The 27,762-nt window shown below is 41.8% G+C and overlaps 1 protein-coding gene across 1 annotated transcript; it reads right to left on the bottom strand.

Annotated features, from left to right (window-relative positions):
• Window positions 1–1,543: 1,543 nt before the first annotated feature.
• cpt1ab (carnitine palmitoyltransferase 1Ab (liver)) lies at window positions 1,544–25,769 on the bottom strand. Its single transcript, XM_071895138.2, has 20 exons — window positions 25,721–25,769; window positions 25,090–25,211; window positions 19,998–20,162; window positions 19,273–19,415; window positions 17,195–17,366; window positions 16,108–16,209; window positions 15,050–15,187; window positions 14,801–14,878; window positions 13,227–13,334; window positions 11,608–11,692; window positions 9,290–9,485; window positions 8,318–8,506; window positions 8,089–8,194; window positions 7,750–7,866; window positions 7,271–7,435; window positions 5,758–5,889; window positions 5,348–5,500; window positions 4,274–4,387; window positions 3,873–3,965; window positions 1,544–3,760 (listed from the first exon to the last, which is right to left on the bottom strand). Exons 3-20 carry the CDS (start codon window positions 20,136–20,138, stop codon window positions 3,674–3,676), a joined length of 2,319 nt encoding a protein of 772 aa, XP_071751239.1. The 5' UTR covers window positions 20,139–20,162; window positions 25,090–25,211; window positions 25,721–25,769; the 3' UTR covers window positions 1,544–3,673.
• Between the last annotated feature and the right edge of the window lie 1,993 nt (window positions 25,770–27,762).

The following is a 27,762-nucleotide window of genomic DNA, read 5'->3' as shown; positions in this document are numbered from 1 at the left end:
GTTCAGTTACTTTTTTTCCTTTCTCACTGAATCAACATAGTCAATTAGGTAGGGGCATAACAGAGCCTTATGTAAGTTGTCCAACGGTGCAGGAAAAACAAATTGTCCTGCCAAAACCCAAATCAAGAATGACATGAATGATCTACATACAGTAGCTGCAATGAGAACAATGTTATTCTCCTCCGTTAGCAGCAAACGGTGATTACCAGCGGACAAAATGGGAACATCCCAGCTCCTGCGTGAATGAACAGCTTATAAAATAGGATAGGCAACATTGGCTCCCCACTTTCTGTGAGGGTGTTGTGGAGCAAGTAGCCCATGAATTAAACCGGTGACAAGCAGAGGCCGGAGACCTCTCCCAAAGTCTACTTTTAGAAAGTGCAAGTCAAGGTTTTAAGTTTCAGTGTCTGCTGTTGAGTGAATGGGTTTTCCAGCTTGCCAATTAGATGTACAATTTAAAGGCTTGTTGTTCAGCGGCCAACTGGTTGGAGGTCTGTTGTGTATGCTGTATGGACTGTGTGTGTGTGTGTGTCTGTCTTGTGTTTTGTACAAATATAAATATGTATAAATATAAATGAGAAGCCAGGAAACACAAGACTTGTGATAGAGACATCTAAAAAATAAACATAAACAAAGGGCCATCTTTGAAAGTGATCCTTTTTCTCCAGCGACCAAACTGCAGGTTCTCAGAGCTGATGAGGAGCAAGCAGACCTCAGGAATGCAGCCTTGAAATGTTAGCCCGTTAACGGAAGCCTAGGGCAGGGTGACATCGGGTGCCATTGTGGAGGTGTGTGTGTGTGTGTGTGTGTGTGTGTGCACATGCGGCGGAGAGCAGCTAGAGGGAAACTGTCACATGTAATCACTTCCTGCCTCTGCCCTCCTTGGAAATCTGTCACCTCGCGACGCCTTTAAACGTCTCCCGTTTAATTTGAGTCCATAGCCCCCCGACCAGCCGCGCCGGAGGAACTTATTAATACCCCCAGAGACGGAACTGGCTCCTCGGTGCGGTCCACTTGAGCCCAGCCACCTGGCGGGATGGCAGGCCGGTGCTGCGGCCAGCTTCCCTCTGAGAAGTAAACACTGACCCAAGGAAAGGAAGGATCCCATTTTCACACCAGACTCATTTCATGAGGTTTTCAAAGTGCTAGAACTAAAAGGGGGCTGGCAAACGCAGCTGTGACACACTCACTCAAGACGTCCTTCAGGTGAGGATGAAGGTCATCTTTCACCTGTAGTCTCACTGATTCTTAGGCAGGTGATGTTTGGTTACATGGGCCTAGTGGTTGAAGAAAATGTCTCATAACTAAAAGGTCACAGGTTTGGTCTTCAGGACAGCTAACGTGACCAGAAGCTGTTATGGATACAACTGTCTGCTGTTGTATGTCCAACTTTGGTGTTCTCAATGTTCACAATCAGGCTCATGTTTGGTTTTGGTTCAGTGCTCCCCCATATTAAATTATGATATTTTTTAAAAACTGATTAACAAATTAAAACAGATCAATATGCAAATAAGATATTACATACTTAGAGAGCTAGTACAGCTGTCTGACATTCACTTTTATTGTGTTAAAACTTGTTTTGGTATATAAGCTGCTTGTCTTTTTACACATCTTTAAATTAAAGGCAAACATATACAGCTTCATCTTGAAAACCATGCAGCAGCGTAAACATGAGGTCTACCGAGATAAAAAGTCATACAACTACAACGTGTCATTGTCAAAATCTGCGATAACAAAACTAAAGGTCATGTCAAAAAAAGAGGAATCAAAATTTTTTTTTGTCCGTTTCACTTCTTAAATCAGCAAAAATTTAACTTAACTTAGTGCTCATCATATGCTGCACTCAGCTGGTAAATATGCATGTCTCGAACAGTTCAATGTGTGAATAAAGAGGTTAACACATGGAAAAAATAAATAATATGCTGTACTGACAGAGAACATAATACAAGAAACAGAAATGCATTCCGAAGCATGAGAGCCCTTCTGTGTATTTGCACTATATGTAGCCTATTCCTAAACATTACTGTCCATCGGTTTGGTCTGATTCCCAGACCTTGAAATGTTACAAGTTGTCTAACACAGAACGACGCAAGTGAAACAGCGATTTCCTACTGGTGGGACATAACAACCCACCAACCAGTTAAGCATCTCATCTGACTAGGCAATAACAATAGCTGCAACACCACGATGCTGAAAGTGATATTTGACATCTTGACAGTCATAAAAGTTTACAAGTCCCATTATAGGCTGATATGAAGCCAAGACAGACAGATCAGATCATAGCGATCCGACAAAAGGCTACCAAGGTAGTTAGGAATTAGTTTGTCCGAGCTGAAGGACCAGTCATGGAGTGCACAACATTGTGAAAGTACAGTGAGCCCACCCTTTTCAACACGCTAAACTACTACAGCAAAAAGTCACCATTGGCCACACTTTGCGTCTTTCGAATTCAACACATCGTGCAAGTGAGATTACCCCCGGAAACATACCCTGTCCCCCCAGCTGCAACAGGGAAGTCAATGCTATACTGTGAAACGGCTCACTGGTGTCACATGGCATCGTATTGCATCTCAACTTCATGTACTGTTGCACGGGCACATGCCAACATAAGCACATATCTTGCAACGCTGTAGCCAGCACCCTAGAATACTAGGCCAAGTTAATAAAACCTGAGTATGGAAACGACAAATACAACACACAAATATGATCTGCCCATATCGCTATGTCATAAAAACATAGCAGCTAAAAAGAACAAACTGGCTGTACACATGAGAGTCAGAAAGGCAATGGAGATCCATTCTTCAGACTGAACCGCTAGGATCGGGCCTCTGGCTTCTGCGCTGGTGTCCAACAAGCTTCCCAGAGTAAGAGCAGCGCTGATCCAGGGTCACTTTCCAGATCAGCACCGACTACCTCATTTAGAATTACCTGAACAAGTGAAACCTTCCGCTTCTACTCTGACAGGCTTCATTAGACACCAGACACTGTCAGAGTTGGTAAATGTCTCAAATGAACCATATGAAATTAAGAGAGACCAAACAATATTAGACTTGTTGAAATAATTTTGCCGTCTCGCGCATTTCCACAAGACCCAGGTGCTCTGATCTTGAAAGTGACAAAAACAAAAACAGTGACACAGGATTTTCAAGCCCATGTTCCGCTGTTGTGTAGGGTGGACTAACTGGGACAAAACCTAGTCAAAAAACTTGCAGCATTTCTCAACCCAAGCTGAAATATTGATTCAGATAATGCAGGATATTGAACATTCAACTCTTCAGCCTCAACTCATCTCACAGGCTTGTGTTAATGTGGGCTTGATCTCAAACTTGCAGTACTAGAGTGGCACTAATTTTCTCCTCCCTTTCTGTCCTTTTACATTAGTGGGTCACTAAGGCACCGGTGCATACAGTCTTGTAGATAAACATTTTGATCTGTGCACTACCCGTGCCCAATTCCACCAGAATCTCACATTGCCCATACATACACATGTACCTCTCACAACAATAAAACAAAATGACAGTAATGTTTCCAAACACCTCTCAATCATCATTATTTCTTTAACATTAATTAACTTAAAATAAAACCCAACAATATTTTTTCTGTACAAGCTTCAGGAAGAATATATCTTTTGTTAAAAACGTTCTTATGCTTTTTCCACCCAGGGAGAGGGCAATCACTTGGTGGCTTTCTTGTCAAGCTCGAAGAGATCCAGAATGTCCAGCATGGCCTGTCTGATGTTGCCGCCAAAACGGTGGGAGTCCTACAATGAGGCAAAAAAACAGAGAAAAGAAAAAGAGATGAAAAAGAGTCAGAGGAAAAACAACAAAGGAGAAACTGAATTGTCTGTAGGAAGGGAAACCAAGTGAACTTACGGTTTCTGGGCTTGAGTGTTTGCTAGAGATGTGGAAGTTGATGAGGTTCTCACCAACAACGATGTAGGACACACCATAACCATCATCAGCCACCTGGTGGACACAAAAAGAGACAGAAGAAGGGAGCAGACAGGCGAGTTGTTATTCCAAATGCTGTAAAACCAGCTGCTGCATTCTGAACAAACTGTAGACCTGAAACTGAGTTTTGACTGAGACAGGAATAGAGATAAACGAGATAAAAGCATGACTGACCTTCTCTCAAACCATAAAGGATTAAAATGACTTGATTTAATGTTTCTCAATTGCATGAAGCAAGACTGCACTACCCTCTTCACCCTTTCTTAAAAAGTCAAAAATCACTCCTGAGCATGAATATGAATCGTTCTGATTGGACAACTCACCGGACCAAAGCCGCCTCCGGAGGACACGTACTCAGGGTGTCTGACCAGGTCAAACAGCGCGACCTGCTGCAGCGGGGTCTGACTGGTAGACAGCCTCCAGGGCTCAGACAGGACCTAGACATAAAGATAACATGCAGCACTTCAGTCAGTAGTCTAAACTAGACTTGCATGGTGTGAACACACAACGTCAAACATAAATGGTAAGTGCAAGAATGGGCATTTTCCAATTTTTTCACTTAGAATGAGTTACAAGATATAAGTGGTCAACACATGCATTAGTTAACAGGGCGTAATAGTAAGAAAGGATATGGAACACGATCAGGAGCAACATCCAATCAGAGAAAAGTGAGCAGAAGCCAATTATCAAATTATTGCATGCACCTGTTTTATAACTGTATGATCAAAGGTGAACAGGTGACCACTCTCAACACTTTTCATCATTGTGTGTAGGAGAGAGCAACCACTGATACAAAGCAGCTATACTTGGAGCTTCAGAGCAACAACAGTGTAAATGTTAGGTGGTGTATTAACCACCAAGAGTGGTTACGCTCAATACAACCAGCAATATAGTGCAGAAATCTGGACATCAGCTCGGCAACATGTAAACAGTTTAAACTAGAAAGAAACCCCTGTCCTGTGTAATCTGGAGCATGACTCGTGCCCATTATTCCTGCAGTTTCAGTTGCTGCCCACTTGGGGGCACTACCACAACTAAAAATGGCCATAGAAAGTCCCAAACACAAGTGGCCTCCTAAACCCTTGATCAGCTGTAATTCAGCTTTTGCATATGCAATACTTGCACTGTCTCAAGTAGGATAAAATTACCTACTTATTTTGTATTTTTAATGCTTTTTGTGTTACATGACATGTGATATCATTTGTATTGTTGCAATATTTCACCTTGTGTGGACAATAAAGTTGTATTAAGTATCAAGGTGGGAGACTGCGTAAACCATAATCTGGTCTGCGCTGACTAAAAAGGACAAGAGTGCACATTGGTGGTGCAAATTACAAAACCAGGTATTACAGTATATGAACAGAAATCCCTCCATCACTTGCAACAGCAGCTCATACCTCCTTGAGGAAGGGAGAATCCTCTCCCAGGTATTTGGAAACCAGGTAGAGACAGAAGAGGTGGCGGTCGATGCCCTTCCCTGTCATGGCCAGGCGGTACATATCCTGGTGCTTTTCTGCTGCCTCTTTCAGCAGCTTCATACGCTCTTCTCTCTGGATGGAGAGGACAGAGATGAGAAAACAAAGAGATGAGAGTGAGACAAAGATGACAGATGAGGAGGGGCAGACAGAGAGACACAAAAGAAAAAAGAATGGACAGATATAAGGATTGTGTAGCTGTTTTGGGCAGCAATGCTTTGCTTCAAGTTGTTGTACTATCATGGATAAGGTCTGCATATTAGATTAACGATTAGAGACTAGCAGTAGTACAGTAATCAGAGGTGAGCTGTGCTGCTCCTGTTCTGCCTTACCGTCTCATCTCTGATCATGGAACGGACGAAGGCACAGGTCTCCATGGTGCAGGAGCGCACCGTCTCTGTTCGGCCCTCACGGAACAGACGGGTCATGGAGGCTTCGTATGTCAGGCAGAACTTCCCTTTGTCCTGTTCAAACACAATATACAGCAGACCTTAACCACTAATAACCACTAATACATACACTGGACACAAAAGCATATCTGACAATACTCTCTGTGAAACTGCTGGCAGTTGTTTTATAAATGGCTAATAATTAATTCATGGTAGATTTTTCAGCATATTGATATGAATATAAATGAAGTGCAGCAGGCTTCCATTTACACTTACAGATGGACTAAATAGCAGTAAAACCACATAAAAACTAACTTTGAAGTAACTAAATCACAATTACAAAGGCAGCTACACTAGCGAGTGTAACTGGAACGCCAGTTAGCAGTAAAAGTCAGCTTTAAAAGAGGTCTGATTATTATCACTTTTATATGTGAGTTTTCAAAGCAACATGAGGCAACTAACAGAGTTTCAAAGAGGCCAAATAGGTGGCACCCGATTTACATAGGTCACAAAAATGGCAAAATAACGGCAAGGGGAAGAGACTCAAAATGCATAACAACATATGCAAAACACAAAACTGCATTGGCAAAGAGGAACAAGTTGAAGTTCCCTTACAGGGATAGATAGACAGGTAACAGGATAAACACCAGAAAATTATGGCCTCAATTATGTCTCAACAGACAGTTGGAAACCTAAAGATGCATAACCCGGTGTAAGCAGCACAACACCTGGACCCCGAGCAATGAAAAAAGTAATATGGTTGTCTTACGACCTCTTCCTACATCCGGACAGGTTTGTGTTTGGAGAGAGCCAAAGGATGCCTTCAACTCACAAGGTCTGTTAAACATTGTGTAATGGAATGGGCTGCTGTCTCGTGGGAGTCATTAGGTCCAATGATTGTTCTGCATGGTCATATAATGGCCAAGGAATATGAGGCGATTTTACAGGACCAGAGCTGCACCCTATGGTGCAAACAGTTTCCTCATGATGTTTCCATATTCCAAGATGCCTCCATATACACAGCTATACAAATTCAAGAGTGTTTTCATGAACACTAGGATGAATTCAAATGCCTTCACCCCAGTCACCACATCTAAACCTTTATGGCAGGTTCTGGAGCACAGACTGTGGTATTCATATATTGTTTGGTGTCTCCATTATTTTGTCCACTCCCTGTACATTTTAGGCATTCAGTTATGACTTGAGTGCAATAAGCTTAAATTCCCAGATCACACATAGCAAGCATCCAATAGTAAGGAGTGCAAGGGTCAAAGCCACAGCTCCCTGAGACTAGATCTAACAAAATATTCCTGTGATATGAATGATAATGTGAAAGAAAAAAAGTTTAGATATTTCTGTGGCTGATACAATGAAGATCATGAGATTCATGATCATCATTGTATTAATAAGTGTTGTTAAGTATTTGCTCCCAAGCCAGTGAGCTGGATTTACTTACCCTGTAATGGGCCAGCTGCAGAGAGATCTGGATGAAGGCATCGGGGCTGGTGCGGCACTTCTTAATCAGACCCTTGCCAAAGTCACTGAAGGGGAAGATGTGAGAGTCCACATCATCAGCCAGAGTCCTGGCGACTGTCAGAGTGCTCTGGATGACCTCCTGGCACTAGGGGAAGTAGCAGAGCCGTATGTTATACATAATTACATTATATTTTATTAAGAGTGTCCAGATGAATACAAACTCATACCATACCATACATACTCATAACATGTCACTTACTGTATTGCCATTTCAAATATATAATATTTACAATTGTTCCACTATATGGCATACATCTTTGAATGACAATACACACAACAGTGGTGCATGCACATGGCTAAAGCTACCAGCAGAGGGCAGTCAAGGTCTATGAATACCGAATCTCAGTCTCACCATTTCAGGTACCAGACTATGGGAGAGACACACTAGTGGTGCCTTACCTCAGCAGGGATGTCCCAGTGCAGCTTCTGGGGACCAGGCAGATTGGGGTGGGGCTCCCCACAGCAGTGGCCATCCTCAGTATATCCCAGCTTAACAGGGTCCATGGAAAGCACATGCTGCAGCGCAGAGAGAAGAGTTTTAACATGACTGTGTGTGCAACAAGGCTAAGACTGAATTCGAACTGAAATAGAAGACATTCATTAATTCAGACATTCATTTCTCTTGAACTATCATGTCTTAAAACGTTTGATTAGCAAATGTAAACATGTAAACCATGATTAGATCCGGCATTAAGACACTACTGACTCATTTATTAGACGAAAAGTACAGTAACACACCTCCCAGAGATGTCCAATGATTGGAGCATCTGCCCAGGAATGCTCCGCATTCAGTCCCATGGTGCCGTTCTTGAAGACTATGAGGTTGAAGGATTTATCAAACCACCTTAAGAACAAAGAATAAAGGCATTCAGTGTATTTGTAGATGAGCTTGTGCCATACACTACTGTAAAAGAATTAATAAAATGAATTAAGTTCATCTTAACCACTGATGTCTAAACAAACGCACCTGTCGTAGCACTTTCCATGGAGGAGGGACTTGGCGTAGCTGTCCAGAGACTTGACTGGGTTGTCCGCCTCAAAACGCTGCTCAGTGTCATCCAGGGTTACAAAGAAGGCCGCCTTCTCAATGGCGTCCAGAGACTGCTTGTTCTTACCACGGCTGAAGTAGGTGTCGCGAGCCTTGGCCCATGGGGTCCTGCGAGGGGCAGCAGAGTTCACAAAACAGCAAATTTAGAATGGAAAACTGCTACAAAAAGTACAGACAACTGCATGATGCGGAACAGACATGACAGCATACAGCGGGTGTGGGCTCTATATGTGGGCTCAACATACAGAAATGCTTCTGTCTTCGTAGTTTTCAACCTTCTGAACTCTCCAGTGTCGAACCCCTCCTCCATTCTCTGCTTTGGCTCCTAGTAGCTGCCCACATCAAATTCTAATTCTGGCCTAGAAAGCTGCATGTTAACTGCATCGCTCCTCACTCCAGGCCTTGTTTCAAGCCTACACTCCAGGTGCTCTGCAACTACCAGGTTCATAGCTCTTCTATGCTTGCATAGTTGTGGTAATTGCCCCACCCGTTCCCACCTTCATAGACTGAAGACTCATGCCTTCAAACTACACACCCATCTCCATCTATGCCCAATTATCCTTTGTCTCTGCAATCTACTACTATGCAATCAGTACTTACACAGCATCTATAATAACTATTTTGCTTATTCTCTAGTTATAGTTCTTGTTTCTATATTACTAGGCTACTTGTAGACTTCCATGCTGCTCTGGCCAACAGTGTCAAGTAAAAGCCTCAGAATACACCTCAGAACAGAATATCATTGCAGCAAATGTCCATCTACACTGATTTCATCACTTCCTATAAGTGGTCTGGCTACATTAATCTTTCTAACATTATTGACTAAGAAGAAAAAAATCAGTGCTGGAAATGTGTGACACGAGTTGCAGTTGAGTCTGCAATGCCACCCACCTGTCCCCTGCAGTGAGCACGGCTAGTGCCTCCTCTCCTGGCAAGGGATCAGACTTGTCGGCCAGGATCCTCTCCATCTGCTGCTCTATCTCCCGTGGCAACAGCAGCCGCCCGTCATAAAACATCCACACCTTGAAGAAGCGCCCCTTGTGGTACACAGCAATGTGCTTACTCTCATTCACGTGCTGAATGGTGTCTGGGCGGGAGGGACCGATGGTAAGGAGAGAGAAAACGAGCAAAAAAGAGAGAAAGGAGGACAAAGGGAAAAGTGTGGGGCGGAGGTGTGAGGGAGAGTACATTTTTCAGTTGTTGTGCATGTATCTCAGTACAGCTTATAATTAAAACTTTATGTAATTAAATGGTGTTACTTATTGTTTTCTAAACAAAGTGAGAAAGAGAGCAGGATGTATGGATGTCACAGCATTTCATACCAGGATCAATATGTATGTGTTAATAAATAAAATTTCTTTGTCCCAGTAGTGAAATTCTGTGATATCCACAACATCAGATTTAGGAACAAAAGTATTTTTTTATGAGAGCTGATTCTTTTATTCAAGTGAATATCCACCTTTTGAAATGATATGCATTTGAATAAGAAAATACTAAATTCAAGGAGCTATATAATGGGGGAGAATATCCAATCGACAATCTAAAGCAGCTTGAAATGGGAAGGACAGGAGATGAGATGAAAAGGGAAAGTAATCTGGGAATGGGGTAGTGGTTTGGGACATAATGGGTAGAGGCAGGAGTCCAAATGTTTGTTTGAGCAGCACCACTCACAACCATGAGAATCCAATTCAAAGCTTTGTTTACGTGAATCTGTGTTATCTTTGTTAAAACGTCATAAAATTGATTTGGTGACGCTCAAAGTGTTCAAACAAGCATTGACCCAGTTACACACAAGACGAGGGAGAGGACACCTACACTGGGAACATTTTGACCCCAAGTACAACCACCTCGCATCCAGGTAATATTTAGCCTACTGTGCATCTTCTTACTGTAAGGGCACCTTCAGCAATGTAGCTTCCTCTGGAATGTGAATAAGGGCACTGAGCATAGAGATTCAAAGACATTATAACTGGCTTAGAAGAGCTGGAAATGACATTAAGATTGGATGCATCCCTTTAGAAATATCTTCTATTCAATGCTGCTCTAATAGCAAACTAGTTTTTCCACTGATGCTATATTTATCCATTATTTTTTCTCCATAAGCCTCAATAATACATATTACAACATAGGGGAAAACTACAAACTTAGGCCATCAAATTGTTTTTTATGGAGCGCTATCAAACTGAGAGTAATATAAAATTCACAAATATTATTTTAAAAAAAAAAAAAAAAAAAAAGGGGGGGGGGGGGGGGGGGGGGATCACTGAATTTCAGTGCTCAAATATGTTTTCATATGCACCAGGACAGTAGAGTTTGTATTATTAGTCATTCACTACTGTCCTCTACAGCCAGAGATCAGCGAGGAGTTTCTCTTGGCCCCAAATGTGTGATGTCTCATTGATCTACACCTTCTTTGAGAGAGAACTGCAAAAAGAAGTAAGACATCAAGAGCAGCCGGGAAGTCACAAAGTCAATCTACAATTCATTGTTGACGGTGGTGCTCCAGGTTGTACATCTAGACGACATCACAGATTAGAGTCTTGGTTCTGAGGTATTCCTCTTAGATATAGAACTCACACTGTTAGATCATGCAGTAGAGATTCTTTACGAACTGAATGTTCATGGGTTAGCTCCCTATGAAGACTTTACTCAACTCTGAGGTTCCAGGAAGTTCCTGTTCATGACACTCCAAACAAGGTCATTTTGTTGTTTCTTGCTGCAAAATGGCTTCCCGCCCTCTCAGAAATCAATCATTACTTTAGATAATAAATAGCCATGGGTTACACCCAGTATTGAGGGTGAGGGTAATATTTATTACCTGCATGTTTTTAATCGTACAATCTAATCAATAAATGTTAGATGATATAGAATACCTCAGATTTGTTTCAAGATTAACGGTATGTTATATTCTGTGCTGGTTTGTGTTAACTCACCCTATCAAAACCATGGTTTTTCAAACAACTATGGTTATCCAGGCCAGGCCAATGCAGTTTGATATTTCTAGGCCCCATCACTCTTTGAATGCTCAAACTAAAAGGCTAGGCTTCAGTCACATGCAAATTAGTACTCGCCATGTGTATGGACTAGTACACATGCATGATTATTTATAAAGACCAGCTTAATTTAAATTTAAGAAGATGTACAAAACGTGCCAAGGAGGAGTACAGTAGGAGTAGTGTGGGAGGAGGCGGCGCCACTAAAGACTCTACCTGTGTCTACACCTGGGACACGACTGGTGTTGAACATACGCTCGTATTGGGATGAGCACATGGGAATAGTGTGTAGGAGCATGAGCTGAAAAGCAAAAGGGGAGAGTCAAACACAAGAGAGATGACAAACTAATTCACTAAAACCCCCAGAGAGCAGCAGACAAACACCTAAGGGGACAGCAGAGTGGGTGAAGTGGAGGACGAAGAGGGATGAGGATTGGGTTAATAAGCAGTCCTAAGGAGCAGGAGGGACCTCAGAAGGCTGCCAGGGTGGGAGACATGAGCAGGATCCAGAAACCAGTGGCCTGCTACCTCAATGCCACCAGCAAAGCCCTTGCAGTAGACATTGCACCTGAATATAGATACCCTTCAGAGATTTAGATCGCTTATACAAATCAAAGCAAATTGATATCTCCCAGTCAAATGGAGGCCCAAATTTGCAATCAAAATTGTGAAGAGGCAATAACTGGGAACCTCATTACACAGAGGAAAGCCAATGAGAGGCAGGTTCTATTCAGGGCTGTGCTGGTTGACACAGAGTCCAGGAGCCAGGGTTTCCATTGGCTGTTGCCGCGGCAATGGCTAGGGTCACAGGGCAGGGGTCAGAGGGCAGCGTCGAGATGTGCCCTCCTCTTACCTGTCTCCAAACCAGGGACGCGGGTGGTGTTAAACATCCGCTCCCACTGAGCCGAACACAGAGGAACCTTGTTCGCCAGCAAGTATATCTAACGCAGCGTCCGAGACAGCGAAGGGACAAAACAGTAAAACAGAGACAACCGAACGTGAGTGCATAACAGAGCGAGAGCATGCATTTGTGTTTGTATAGATGTAGACATTTGTTGTGTGCAAAAGAGATGTGTGTGTGGGTGTGTGTGTGTGCGAATATATACAAGATGTTGAGGAATTTGTGTCAGTATTGTGCGTGTATAAGGAATTTGCACTTAAGCATCATGCATGTTGGTGAAGGAAGAGGACTGATAGGCAGAGGTACGGGAGGAGAACAGACAGTAAAAAAACATCAGCCTTCAGTTTATTCAGTAAGCCTGCAGAAAACATCCATGATCTCGCTTTGCCAGTAATTATAGCCATTCTTATAGCAGAACAAGCAAAAAGCAGTGCGCAGCTCATTCAAAAGTCAGAGTTACAAACAATGAGCTGAAGACAATGGCAGCATCTACAAAATCACTGGCGAGATTATGGAGAACAAACACACTCTGAAGTAACAGAAAGAGGCGGTTGCAGGGGAATATACAGCTCTCAGATAACAGCTGTAATAACAACAAGGAATTTTTTTCTCTTATCAATACATCATAAATGAGCAGGTTAATCATTTACACAAGATCAAACACGCACTGTGCATGTTACTATGTAGTTATATTACAGCTTGTACAATGATTATTAATTAATCAAAGCTAAAGTTCAAGTGAATCATTTAAGGAGAGAAAGAACTCAGAGAAATACATGAGCCTGAGAGAGAGAGAGATAGAGAGAGAGATAGAGAGATAGATAGAGAGATAGAGACAAAAAGAAACAGAGAGATAGAGAGAGAGATAGATAGATAGAGACAAAGAGAAACAGAGAGATAGAGAGAGAGATAGAGAGATATGTTCGAGACTCACTGGTTTGATCTGGGCTCTGTCCAGTTTCCTCCTGTACAGCATGATAGCGTGGATGGCGTTACCTGCCCTGGCGGCCTGGATGGAAGTGGGGAACACATACAGGAAGTCCTGGAGAAAAGAAGAGGGAGGATCAATAATAAGATGATAATTGATCACATTTCAGCTAATGCATGACACAGTCTTGAAAAATATGGGTGCACCTGTCCAAAACCTGAGATGTGAATTTTGGCCCAGTACTGCACATATAGATACAGTATGCCCTGCTAACTTGACCTGCTATTCCAAGCATGCCAAATGCTGTTCCACTGACCCCCATACCAAGTCTACCTTCCTTAACAGCTGGGTCTTTAGCAACAGGGCTCTTTAAGCAAGAGGGGCTGTCTCTCTTTGTGTAAACCATACAGTAGTGTGCATTGAGTCGGTGCTGGCAGAGTCATGTCCCAGACTCAAACAGACACATACAGTAGGACTGTCTCTGGGAGCAGTGACCCATGCCTGTGACCCCATGCAGCAACAGTCCAGTCTGCTGTCCCGCTCATTCAGGCAGAAACACACAGAGGGGCCTGTGCGCTCGTGCCAAAGTCTCTCATACAGACCTCTCAGTGGTGGCTAGTTATCTTGGGTGAGTTCACTGGATCCATACACAAAGGAACTGATCACAAATATGGCACACAGTTGGAGCGTTCCCTTCGTCAGCTAAGTACAAACAAGGTGTAATGCTGCGATTGTAGTCATGCTGACCAAGATGCCGAGTAACTCCCAAGCCAGAATGATTGTAGTTGTAATGAACTCGCCTGAGACAGTGTTATGAGGTAGCCTATTTCTTACATAGTATACATGGGGTTCATGCATGTCTGTCTATTTAACATAGTTTAAAGAAAAGTGTCTGCAATGCACACAGCCACATAGGAGATCAGGCAAGAGGCACAACATCATAAAACAACTTATTGAAAGGCTAAAAATGTTGTTTCAGTAAAATCCCTATATCACTATCCATACAAAGTAGTGGGCAAAATAAATGCAACATGTTCATTCAAATCAAAGTTATTGGAAGAAAGTCAATGGTATACTTTGCATAATGCCATTGAGCTGATCAAATAGGAGCCAAACCTGTATAGTCAGAGCTATCACATGGCTGTAGGTTACTAAAGTGCTCCCCCCCCCCCCCCCCCCCATCTTATCTGTCACCTACTGTGTCAAGTATCAAAGAAACCTCAACTCAAAAATGGTACGCCTAGAGGCAACATAGGCTACACTTTTCCTGCAATTCTTGCTCAACAAGCTAGACTAAGAGAGAAATCGAGCCATGTATATTACTCTCCCCAGTGTCTTAAATAACAACACTGGCAATGGGTTACACTCACACAACAGCTTTTTTGGTGGGCGAAACCTTCCGGAATTTACTCAGGTGTCACCAAATAAACAGACAGCACCTGCGCTGGCCGTGTCTTTCCAAAGCTTCTCCCATAGAGAATCAGTCACAGCCTTCATAAAGTTAGCAGCCTGTTGTTCAACTTTTAAACAACAGGCTGAGTCGATGTCTGGAGACAGATACTGAGGGAGAGAGATCTTACCATGGCATAATAGTTGCTGTTGACCATGATGGGCCCACGGCCTCTGAGGTAGATATACTCTTCCCACCAGTCACTGACCTGAGTCAGACAAAGAGAGGGGGGGGGAAGAAAGGAAGAGGGGTGAGACTATTATACATACTGCTTTCCTTGATCGTTCTAACTTGATTCATGAACCAAGACAGTGTCCTAAACTGTCTTCTTGGTTACAACAGCCGAGAGGAGATGTGATAAAAATTCTTCCTGACTTACATAGTTGGAGGCCCACCAGGACTTGAGTTTGAGGTACCACTGCAGTCTGGGTCCCAGGTTCTTCTCAAAGTCCTTAGCCAAGCCCTCCATCCGTTCATACTGCTCATCATCCATCAGCGGGCGGGCCGACTCCAGGTACTGCAAACACATTCACACACAGATAGTATGAAGACAATGCACAGGCACAAAGAGCTGAACGTGGACCCGAATCACCGGTTTTAGACAAGGAGAGAGCAGATAGGCCAGAAAAACTGGCCAGAAAAACTTGCCATCTATCCTTTCTCCCTTGACAGATAATAACTGGTCTGAGGTAGGAAGTGTATTTAGTGGTTATGGCCTTGGGCAACACGGTCAAGTGACAAAGAAAGAGGACCTAAGGCAACTCTTGAACTGAAACCATTTGAAAACCTACACTGCTTTTCTTTTGCACGGCTTAATTACATGCCTGGATTTGAAACCTACTTGGAGCCTTGTTGAAGTCTGCTCAGCTGTAACTAGGGACATTCTGAAGTTGAGTAGTATTTCATTCCTTCAAGCTAAATCTTTCTCAGTTCACAATAGGACACTTGACTGAGGATACACAGATCACAGAGATAAGCAGCAGTACAAGCTGCTTACACACACTTCAGTGGTAGTAACTGGCTTTTATCTCAGTTGGTTCTTTCAATGAATAATGATGAATAGAAAGTCATCTGTAATTTTCTTCTGGATAGGAGGTACGTAGGGCTATTGTGGCACAACCATATAGGAGGAGGAGGAGGAGGAAATTCATGAAATTACTGTACTGTTTACTTATTTATGATCCCCTAGAGGGAAGTTCATTTAATGATGCCAAGCAGAAGATATGTATGTGACATTTGCCTACTCACGAAAAAAGGATCAGGAATGTTACTGGCTTTTCATGAGCTAACACATGTCTGAGCAAGACAGACAGCACATGAAATAAAAACGCAAACTTAGGTCCCAGTTCAAATTATACCCAGGATCATTTTGAACAATCAGAAACATACACAAAGCAGCCATTCAGAGAGGAAGCAGACATCACAGGTGGAACTTACTCGTCTGCAGGTGTCCTTTACAGCGGGGACAGGTAGCCGAGGCAGGGAGTTCTGGAAACTGTACAGCATTGGCTTCCTGCCAGAGAACACCTTCACTAATAACTGGATGAGAAGAGCAGACGTGGGGGAGGGGAGGAGAGGGGAGAGGGCACAGGGGGAATTAAAATTAGACTTTGCACTTTGCCTTACATGCTGTAGGTTGCTAGATGAAACATAAAGAGTTAATAATCAGTGGGTTAAACTGAAAAACAACTAGGCCAAGTTGGCCAAAGCAAACCCTGCTATTTGTCGATCGCCACTTATGCATTATTTTAATAAAAGCCTTGCTGTGCGCTGCTTTATTTTACATATGTTAAGACAAGGGAGGGTCCTCTCCCATCACAGGAGGTCCTTGAAGTTGATAGAGACCTGCGTAAACAACGACCCCTAGTAGGCTTTAATAACTCTCCACGGAATTCTACCGACAACTTGTTGGTAGAAGCTCAAGCTCAAGTGAAATAAGGGCACAATTAATTGTGTATAATCGGATATCACAATTTTAGTTTCCACAATTAATAAATGGTAAAATTCGGAAATATAGAAACATTTACAACACGTTCATTTCATTTAGAATATTCACTGCAGGTGGAAAGAGTCAAGGTGTTGATATACAGATGCAAAAAATGCAAATAAAATATTTCTGTCCTCCAAAATCATCAGGAGTAATAATCGTGATTACAATATCTTGCAAAATAATTGAGATTGTCCTCTGTAGCTAGAATTGCGTAGCCCTACATTAAATAAAGTTTTGTTCAAAATCATATCTCTCGTACATCTGGCTTTCATAAGTTGTGAAAATGTCTTCCATATGCCGTGTCAAACAATGCATTCTGTAGTCTTTTGGAAGTGAATTCCACTAGGACATTCTAGTGTGAATCTTCTCTAAAATGAATTGAGCGGAGTGGTGCATTTTGGCCTGAGCCTTAAGAGTATGTGTGACGCTAAGAGCAAGAGGGTACTTTCTGGGCACAAATGTTGCACTGCATTATGGCCTATGCTCAAAGAACAGAGAATGGGCTTAAGCCATCTTCTCCCCAGGTTGTCTCACCATCCAGAGACGAGTGGACCAGGACACGGAGCCATGGCGCGCGTACATCCAGCCATGCCACGACAACAGGCACTTCAGGGCGTTCCTCATGATAAAGATTATGGTGACCCACAGGCCCGTGCCCACCAGAACGCCCCCCGCTATCCTCTGGCTGTCTGTAGACATGTATCGGCTGTGAGGAGGGAAAGAGAGAGATGGGGAAAGAGAGGGGAGGAGAAAAGAAGACAAAGACACAGAGGGGGTCAAATAACGGCAGCAAAGCAGAACCTGCTCATTTGACTGCATAGTGGAAACATAAAGCCAGATCTTCCCCTCTTGCAAGAATCACATTATTGGACAGAGTGGGGCTTTGTGAAAAATCACATGTGATTCAAGCAAGTTAATATTCTAGCTTAAAAGGAAATAAATACAGCGTGGTGATATGGCGTGCAAAAAAATAAAATAGGCCTTTTCATTTTCAAGCTTGACCAATTTAGTGCTCTAAAAAGAGACTGCACTAAAAGAACATTGATTGGAAAAACAACACTGGACACTGGATGCCATAAAGTACCTGTTGGACTTGGCCCACTTCAAAGTCAAAGAAGTCACATTAAATCGTGACTGATAAACAAAGCATGTGATTTATTTTGAGAGGATTAAGCCACTCTGTGGTCCCAAGTCATGATCAATCAACTGTGTCAACAGTAATAACCTAAAATCTTTGGTTACTCAGTGTGGCCAGAGAGTCTTTGATGGTATGTTTTATAAACCCAACAGGTAGCTGGGCTTATAGCTGTAATTTCACGGCGCTTGAAAAAATATGACACTAACAGGTGCTCCAACCTCTAACAAAATGTTTCTTATTAGTACAGTGAAAAGAACACACTGCCCTAAATAATGTCCTTGCCTTGAAGGACAACACACTGTGTTATTGATAAGAAAAGCATTACAAGCCATTTATAGACAGGGCGCATTTGAGAACTATTGCACAATATCAGCATAAACATGATGAGACTGCTAGCAAACATGAAGATGAGGTGTAGGGGACAGTTAGAAAAAAACATGAGACTGTCAAATCTGTGAGTGAATTAAACCTGGGATCTACCAACCACATGAGGCACTGGGGAAAGGAGGCCTACATGTTCTCTTGGCATGTACATAATTGCATGGAAATAATAATAAGACAAACATACACAAGCAAAACATGCAAGAAAGTTACGAAAAGGCCTTTTTGTACAAATGGGTCTTGAGAAGTGATTTAAAGGATGACTTATTTAGCCAGTCTAAGCTCCTCAAGCGGGACAAAGCCTTGGGCCCTGACAGCAAAAGCCTTGTCACCTTTCATCTTTAGCCTAGACATAGGAATAGCCAACAGAGACCTGGCTCGGATTTAAAGCTGTATTCTGTCTCATAAGGCTTTAAAAGGTCTGAGATGTAGCTAGGAGCCTTAAAAGTTATTAAATCTTCAAATAAATTCTAAAACTGACAGGCAACGAATATCAGGATGCCAGAATAGGAGTAATACGATCCCTGCTCTTAGTCCTGGTCAAAAGCCTTGCTGCAGTATTTTCCACAACTTGGAGCTGTGCCACGGTTTGTTGTTTAAGGCAAGTAAATAACGCCTTGCAGCAGTGACGGTGAGAAGAGCATGTATTACTGTCCCTGCATCACTGAGGGACAGAACAAACAAGAATGTTTTCTCCAATTGTTTACATTTTGCTCAAGGTTTAATCTTGGATCGACAATGACGCCTACATTTTTAGATACAGCCTTGATTTTATTTGTTAAAGGACCAGTAGACTGCTAAATTTGTCTTGAGATACATTCAGTGCCAATAACAAGAAATTCACTTTTGTCTGAGTTTAACTACACAACGTTCTGAGACATCCAGTTTTTATGTTCAGTTTAATAGTGCTTTCATACGCCCAACCTCTCAATATTGAGAATAAAATTGCACTTGGCTGCTTCTGTGTTCATCAGAAAATGAACCCAAAGCCTGGTTCAGGAGAGTCAAAAAATTCCAGACTTTGATTAAAATCCAGGAAAAATAACCCACTATGGCATGCCAGGACAGCACCACATGATATCACTGGACTTACCCGATAGGTATGTGTTGGCTTAGCTTGGCAACAAACCCCAGAGAGGGATCCAGCTGATTATATTTATTGTAGGACATGTAGGACACGACCACCACCATGAAGCCAGTGGGGCTGCCCGGGTACACGCCAGTCATCACCCCATTCTGTGGAAGCGTAAAAACAACACAGGGTTACAAAGATCACCGGGGTCACAGAGAACAAAGAGTCTATAAGGATATAGATGATATTGACATTAATAACATAATTAGTGTTTTGGGTCCTGCTGCTACAGGCAAGTTTTTACCAACTATAATAATCAAAACAATGACTGAAGAGCTATATGTGAAAATGCTAGCAGGTCTTTGGGTTTGGGTGACTCATTATGACAATGTGTGTAAACAGATAAGTGGGTCAAAGGCTAGAATACAAAGAACAGACAGGAACGTTACTGTTACTGTCACTGTCCTGTGTTTGTGGGAGTTCAATGAATAGGTGAGCTTCCATTGAGTGGGAGTTAATGGAATTCTTAACCAGACAAACAGACAGAGCTTGACATAATATGACTGCAATCAATAAAGAAACAGATAGCACTACTGAGCAACTTATGACTCCCTTTACTTATGATTCCCTTTGTTTACCGAGTTCACAAAGTGAGTAAATCGAGTCAAGGCTCTCCAAGATTTACCCCCGTAAAAAAAAAAGCCCTACAGTCTTTGCTCTCGCCCCATGTGTGCGACGCCTCTCACCTTGAAACGAATGAACCTTTTCTTCCAGGAGTGGAGGCCAGAGAGGTAGATCTGGCGTAGAGCCTCGTGGCACAGCTGTAGGTCGATGCCATCGGGGGTGACGGTGAACTGGAAGGCCACCGCCTGGTGAGCTTCTGCCATGTTGGCTGCTGCTGCGCAGGGTCACTGGGAAAGGGGAGCACAAGATCAACAAGTTAATGGAGGGGAAGCATGAAGGAGTTTATATCAAAGGTAAATCGTAGATCATAAACATAGGTCCAGAAATAGTGACCCACAAATAATTTTTATCTTCTCTCACTTTGCATGTACCTGGAAAGCATCTAGTCATCTGGTAATGTCATCACAGAGTAAAGTTAACAAAGGATACTGATTTCAAGAATGATGAGATCAAATTAATCAACCAGGTCTAATCACCATTTCCTGATATGTGGATGATGCTATTGAACGACACTGAACATTAAAATTTATCAGCTGAATCCTCCATATTGATCCTTCACCAGCTTATGTCACCGTTCCTTGAAATTAGGTGCTATTCTTCAACAACTACACTGATGGATAACTAAATTCTAAGACGTCATCTAATGAAATTCCCTCTTGGGAAAACAGCCTCAGAGTGGGAAATGACTCGTATTGGATTAGAAAACAAGAGGGTTTACATGGAGTTAGAAGGCAAATACTTTGGGTTGGGGCCTGGTCACACATCGCACATGACGGAGTGGTTGCCACAGTAACGAGAGACTCAACTGCAGTGTTACGGCTGAAACTACTGTAAAATGCAAAACACGAGCCCTAAGCTGCGGATATCATTTTTGGGGCTTCATGCAACGCTCCTAAAGAAATCCCTGGCCTCAGGGAATTATTTGCCTAAAGGGACAAACTTAAGTGTGACACCTCACAGGTCATATCATCATGGAAATTTTCCTTTTCAGTGAGGTTAGCTCTAGGCAAAGCGGGGAATTTGCCTATGTAATTATTACTTGTGTAATTTATAGCATGAGTAACAATGGATACGTTGTCCATAGATGTCCACTCTTAGTAACTCTTATTCAGTGGTATGTCCAGTAAAACATGGACAGCAACCGCAATGACCTGTGTTTTAAGGTTAACGTAATATTGCCATACTGCCATATTTAATGTAATTTAGTTACCTGAGGTCTTGGCCTATTATACACGTTTTACAAGGCCCACTTCGATGTGTATGTTTTGTATTTAGTTACTATAACAACTGAACTGGTTCCTGTAAGATGACACTACGTTGCCTCCGAGGGAAGCAGATGCACTGGGAGGAAAACTCAGGTGTTGTGTGTGAATAGGCTACTACTACTACCCATCTCTGAAATGGTTAAGCAAGTATGGCACAGTGTCCTTCCTCTACAAGAAGACCGCAGCTAGGCAACCTATTTAGGCCTAAACTAAAATTACCTGTGTTTTTGTAAATTTGTACACCTTTGTTTGGAAAATGCTATACAAATACAAATATTAACACCTTTTTAAGGGGAGTTGGCAGTCAAGTCGTATTATTATTTCCATTGTTTGCAATTGAGACAGTAGGGAGGTGAGAGGTATGCAGAGTAGGGAGACACAGATATGTACCCATGGGTACATTGTGGTTTCAGAAGCAGGCGTCTTACTACCAAAAAGAAAAATGCATTTCCTCCACAGCGAGGATGTAGCCACGTCACAGCCAGCGTGGCGCAAATGAAAATACTAAGGGTGTTTCTCCTTACGTGTCTGTAATGAAAAGCTACATTCACACTACAGGCCTTAGTGCTCAACTACAATTTTTTGCACAGATCTGTATTTTTTTGGTCTGACTGTTCATTCATTTTTGAAAGCGACCCATATCCAATATCAGTTTGAACTGACCTCGATCCTGAAATGACCTGCATGCGCAAACATCAACAAAACACTCGTTGTCTGGACTGTCATGGAAGCCACCGAAAATACAGTCCATGCCCTAATCCTAAAGAAGATTTGCGATGTAGATTACGATATGTCTATATATCTAGTTTTGTTTGAATGGAGTCATCTCAAATATTACATTTGCGACCTTGCTGTCTCTCCACTGGCTTCTTGAGTCATTGTCCTCCATTTCTTTCTAGTGAAATGGACTCAGGGTTATGACAACAGTGATCAGAAATGAAAAGATCTGACTGTGTGTGTTTTTTTCTGTTCACACTGCTCTAAAAACATCAGATCTGTGTCACACAGGCGGGGAAGATCAGAATTGGGACACTTTTAGCTGCAACGTGATCATAGCCTTCGAGTTCCCCTTATTAGTGCTTTTGCTCTGTGAAACTGGAGGCAATACGAAGATGGACATCTGGAAAATTAACAGGCGGAGATAAACCCATTAAGGGCACAAAGAAGTAAGCCTTTTTTTTAAGTTGTGAGCCTACTACATATTATTAATAATTCCTGCCCATGAACCCCATAGACTCTTTTTCACATCCGTAGTACTGTAATTACACACCAGTTACTCCATTCTTCTAGTTGTTGCGGATTATCTTTAAAACATCTTAGTAGTACTTTCTCGATCTGCAAGATAGTTTATGCTCTATAAAATGCTGGTTTGACCAGGTGACTGTCGCAACTCTATACTTAATCCCCCAATGGTAAGGTAGATGATGACAGTATTTAATATGATGTAACTCAGTGGTTCCCATGCTGGGGTCCAAGGACCCCAAAGGTTCCTTTAACAGGTTCCAGGGCTCCCAATTTACTTTAATTACTATTTAATTCACTAGAAATTAGCCCAGTGAGAGGATGTCTGGTAGTGTCTATTGTGAGCATTGTCTATTCTGGGTTTTCACTCTCTCCACTGTTACTTCCCACCTACAGTAAAGAGAGAAAGAGACACAAATCTTCTCACATGATGGTGAAATCATCAGATGATAATCATCTACAGTGTATATCTGGAGGTTCTTCACATAAACATGGGAAAGACTGATGCAACCAATGCATCCCCCAGAGTGAATGTGGATGGATGTTAGCCTACAAAATGAAATCACTAATATTTCCAAGATTTTAGGGGCTCAGAAAAGAAGCCTTTCTGCAGGAAGATTGTCTGGGAGTCAGCAAGTGTGTGAGGGACGTGCTGTGGGTGCATATGGGGACTGGACATGTTTCGTGCTGCCTTCAAATGCTGTCGGAAATATCGTAATTACAAGTGGAGCGTACATGAACCGCCCAACAAAGTCATAAAAACGACTGGGAAAGTCTGAATATCCGGCAATACCCGAATTGGCGGATTTAGGGGGCGGGACGCATGGAAGTCATGCTAACAACTGATGGTAAAAGTGATGCTGTTTTATATTATGGTAATGTTTGGCATTCTGTGGAAATAACATGTAGACCTATTGTTTATGGTTCCATTTTCACTCTATCTTTTAGTTGTCACTCAGTAAAACACACAATAAAATAAATGGCAACGTTTCTCGTCTTTGTTCACAGCACAGAGTAACGCTGTTACACTTGATTTTTTAAATGTAATATCAGGCACGTAAAACCTACATTTAGGGTGCATTTTGTTATTATTTGCGACACAAAGTATTTTAAATGCGGGACAAGTAAGGTTTACGATTTCACTACACGGAAGTAGCTTACGAGCAGCGCCTGAAGGCAGCATCTATTCAGCAGCATTTCAGCAGCCCGTCCCTTTCCCTTCCCCCAGCTGGTTTTCCCACATCACATGATCCGCCCAGTGCTGCTGAAAACTAGGGGAAAGGTCGCAGCGCTGCGCCGCTCAGACACCGGGCAAAACCGCCAACAAATGCACAAATCCACAATGTGCCGGTATCCCGCGATGGTTACGATGAAGGCATAGGGGAATATCTAGTGTATTTTGGATATGGTATAATCAGCTTTTGCCCGTTTTCTATAAGATGTCCATCATTGCAGATGCAAGACCCAGACTAACGAATCAGGTCAAACACCCCCACAGTCCACCACTTATCCGCATTATGGCTCTTACCGCAAACGCCCTCAAACTATTTCCCCGTCATCTAACCTGTTTTCCAGTTGCCATTGTCACACCTTTTGACAACCCCCATACATTCATTCCGAAATATATGATCGGCATATGTAGGTTACATTTCTCTGGTATTATATTAAGTCTCCTGTCCACGTGGTCTGTGCAAAATTGGGTCATTAAGTTCGTTCCTTGCCAAGTCAAGAAGTCATTTTCTATTGATTAAAATAACCAGCATTTTTGACCCAAATGTAAGGAACCAAACCAATGCACGTGTATTACCTCATCACATTATCAATAGGCATTAAGGTTATGATGCTCTTGCACAGGACACCGTGACGAAACAGCTTTGACTGACCTTCACTACCAGGTGACATTAACACAGGTGAATCCCTCTTTTACTGTAATATTACACATCGTAGGCAACGGTCACGTGAAGGCACGTGCTGTACATAATTACTAAATGGTAAAGCAGTATTTAATGGAGGAAACTGGTGAATGTCAGGTAGAATGACCTTTACTTGGACTTTTGCCCACATTCGTGTTGTGATCTCAATAACAACACCGTTACACAACCCGGTGCTACCTGAATACTTGTGCTGGCAACATTTGGTCACAGTACAGTCAAAATAAAGTCATAACACTAATTGTTTACCATAGATATTCAGTACAGGCCTTTTCAACAAGTCTTCTACACCAACGGTTAAAATCCAAGAGTATGGCCGGGAGTGCGATTACATTAGCGGAAGGCATTTGGATACGACGTTATTTTCACTTTCACGAGCCATGATTTGCCCATGAAACTTGCTTTCTGACAGCTGTAGGCCAAACAAGGACATAGCCGCGCGGTTATCGCCAATATGAATAAGAGAGGAAACGATATGTAAATGCTGCACAGCTATAGCTGCTGCTCTTACGCAGAAATGTGACTCGTTGACATAAATTGACAAGCGACATCGACCAACGATAAAGACAGTTCTCAAGGTATTTTTCAGACGTCTAGTCGGGGAGTTTTCCCCCCTCAACCCCTGCAGCCATATTTGGCGTAGCTACTTCCAAAACTGCAGAGAGACACAAGAAAACCTTACGAGAGGCACCGGAAAAAGAATAGCTATTACTCACCGATCCCTTCCTATTACACTTGGAGGTCTGCGGCGCAAAATGTAGACAGCGGCGCTTTCTGTATTTTGACAAGGCAGCGAGACGGCTCGTCTCTCGGCGGGGAGCGGGGACTGCTAGGCGCTCTGCATGAATGGGAGGAAAGACTTGTACACACAGTCCGCCCCTTTTGCAACGTCACTGTCCAAAATGAACGCATGAAAATGGTGATGAGGGACGAAACATGACTGAAGTATTCCTATAATTTCCGTGTCTGTGGTATTCAACAGTGAGATTGTAGTCACTTTGTTGGACTCTATGGTATTCTTTTTTTTTTTAAATCTCCTATGGTTAGCGTTCCTATTAGGATATGATATATAGTTTATAATTTTCCTGTGATATTTGTATAGTATCCTTTTAAATTTATAGTCGGAATACTATTGTTGTTTTTTCATAAGGGCAATGGCCTGTATAGTTTACAAGGAAAGCATACAATGGACAGAGCAGGCTTGTAACCAGGGAGGTAACGTAAACCCGCCTATAAACTCAGGTTACCAACCTTTTTATTAAGCATTATATCACTGCCTATAACAACAAAAATAAAACCTCAAATACTTGCTTGTGCTGTGATGCCATCCACCATGTATGTACCTACCTATGTAATGGAAGCCAAGGCAATCTTACGTCCACAAGCAACATCTATGATCGTCCATTATGTCAAGTGAGCATTGGTGCAATTGGTGCAGTATAATGGGCAACTAATGAGTAAGTAGCCCAAGAGCACCTTCCTCCCTTTCTCTATCCCCAACACCCCTATGTAAGGACTGTGCGGACCAGCGCCCCCCTGAGGACTCCTGCGCTACAGTCGGGGTTGTTCGAGGACATCAGACAGTAAGGAAATGGCCTCAGAAGCCAAGAGCAGTGTGAGGGCACCACAGAGGCCACAAGTATTAAAAACACTTCACCAGGAAAGTATGCCTCCTCTGTGTATGACTGCCAAGTCGGCGCAGGCAATGATGGGTAAAGTGTTGTTACATTCAAAATGTAACCTGTAAAAGATTAGGTCCTACTGATTATCTTATTAAAATTGTAACATTAATCCATTAACATATTGCTCTAAATCAAAAGTAAAAAAAATAAAAAATAAAAAATAAAATATATATATATATATATATATATATATATATATATATATATATGTAGAATGTAGTTATCATCATATATAGCCATAATTATACACTATTTGAAAGTATAGGCTAGAAAATAGCATCAAAATACCAGTTCCCACTATTTTTTTTAAATAGTATATCTGTAGTATGTTGTTTGCATTATTGTGATTTACCTTTCAAGTAATCACAATACTAGAGTAAGTAATACAAGCATATTCAAGTAATCCATGACTCTAACCAGGACCGGTCTGTGACGTAAACATTCCATGCCATCGTTTAGGGCCACAACCGCGATGAATGGCCACATAATGGAATTATTGTGTGATTGCTGCCCCAGCAATCACAGGTATAATATTCTCGCTCTTTATTATTATTATTATTATTATTATTCCGTACGTTTTTTGCCGAGTTTCAACTCCTTCATACTTTCACCTAGAGACTCCGTTCAAACTTTAAAATGTTCAGCTTCTTCAGGAATGGTGTGCTATTATTTTTCTCAGTGATTTGACTTTTACTTTTTAAGATATTCTACTTTTTTCTACTTTTTTTTATAATGGGAGTCTATGGGCGGAATGTTCAAACCATGCCCTCTTTGAACTTTAACTACTCTTTCATACTTTAAGCTAGAAACTTCATTCCAACTTTAAACGGGTCACCACTTTTAGTACTTTATCACTTTAATTCAGCTTTTTGACAACTTTTGTACTTTTTGAGTAATCGCAGTTTACGTTTTATACTTTTTTTAACCTTTATAATGGCAGCCTATGGAGCTACGCTAGAGTGCGTGATGTCATAATTCACTCTAGCAGACTTTACTTTACTAACTACTACTACTACTTTTTACTAAATTCACACATTTTTAAACTGTGACAGTTCATACAACTTTAATACTACATACACATATTATACATCAAACCCTTCAGCTACTTCTGCTCTCACTCACAATGTCAATATATAAGCGATGCGATGTATAGTTTTTGCGATATTAACTTTTGTTTGACACTAGTGTTCCACTCTTTTTCTGTTTCTGTTGCTCTCTTACACATGCAGCTCTTGTGCTTATTTCACTCTTCTCCATTTCAACATGTCTTTTACATATTTTCATACCTTTTTTACTTCTTAGTATTATTACATTTTAGTACATTTCTAACATTATTACTTGTCACTTTCTTACTTTCTCTTTTTTTCTACTGAATATATACCTACTCTTCATACTATTCATACTTCTTGTACCTTCCAGCTTTTCACATAAGCCTTCCTACTCTTCCTACCAACTGCACATTTTTATACCTTTTTTACTTATTAGTATTATTACATTTTAGTACATTTCTAACATTACTTGTCACTGCCTTCTTACTCTTCATACTACTAGTACCTTCCAGCTTTTCACATAGGCCTTCCTACTCTTCCTATCAACTGCATATTTTTATACCTTTTTACTTCTTAGTACTGTTACATTTTAGTACATTTCTAACATTACTTGTCACTTTCATATTTTCTGTTTTTTTCGACTGAATACTTGAGTAAT

This window comes from Centroberyx gerrardi, chromosome 4, assembly GCF_048128805.1.
Source record: "Centroberyx gerrardi isolate f3 chromosome 4, fCenGer3.hap1.cur.20231027, whole genome shotgun sequence".
NCBI classification, from domain to species: Eukaryota; Metazoa; Chordata; class Actinopteri; order Beryciformes; family Berycidae; genus Centroberyx; species Centroberyx gerrardi.
This window is presented reverse-complemented; position numbering and strand designations above follow the sequence as displayed.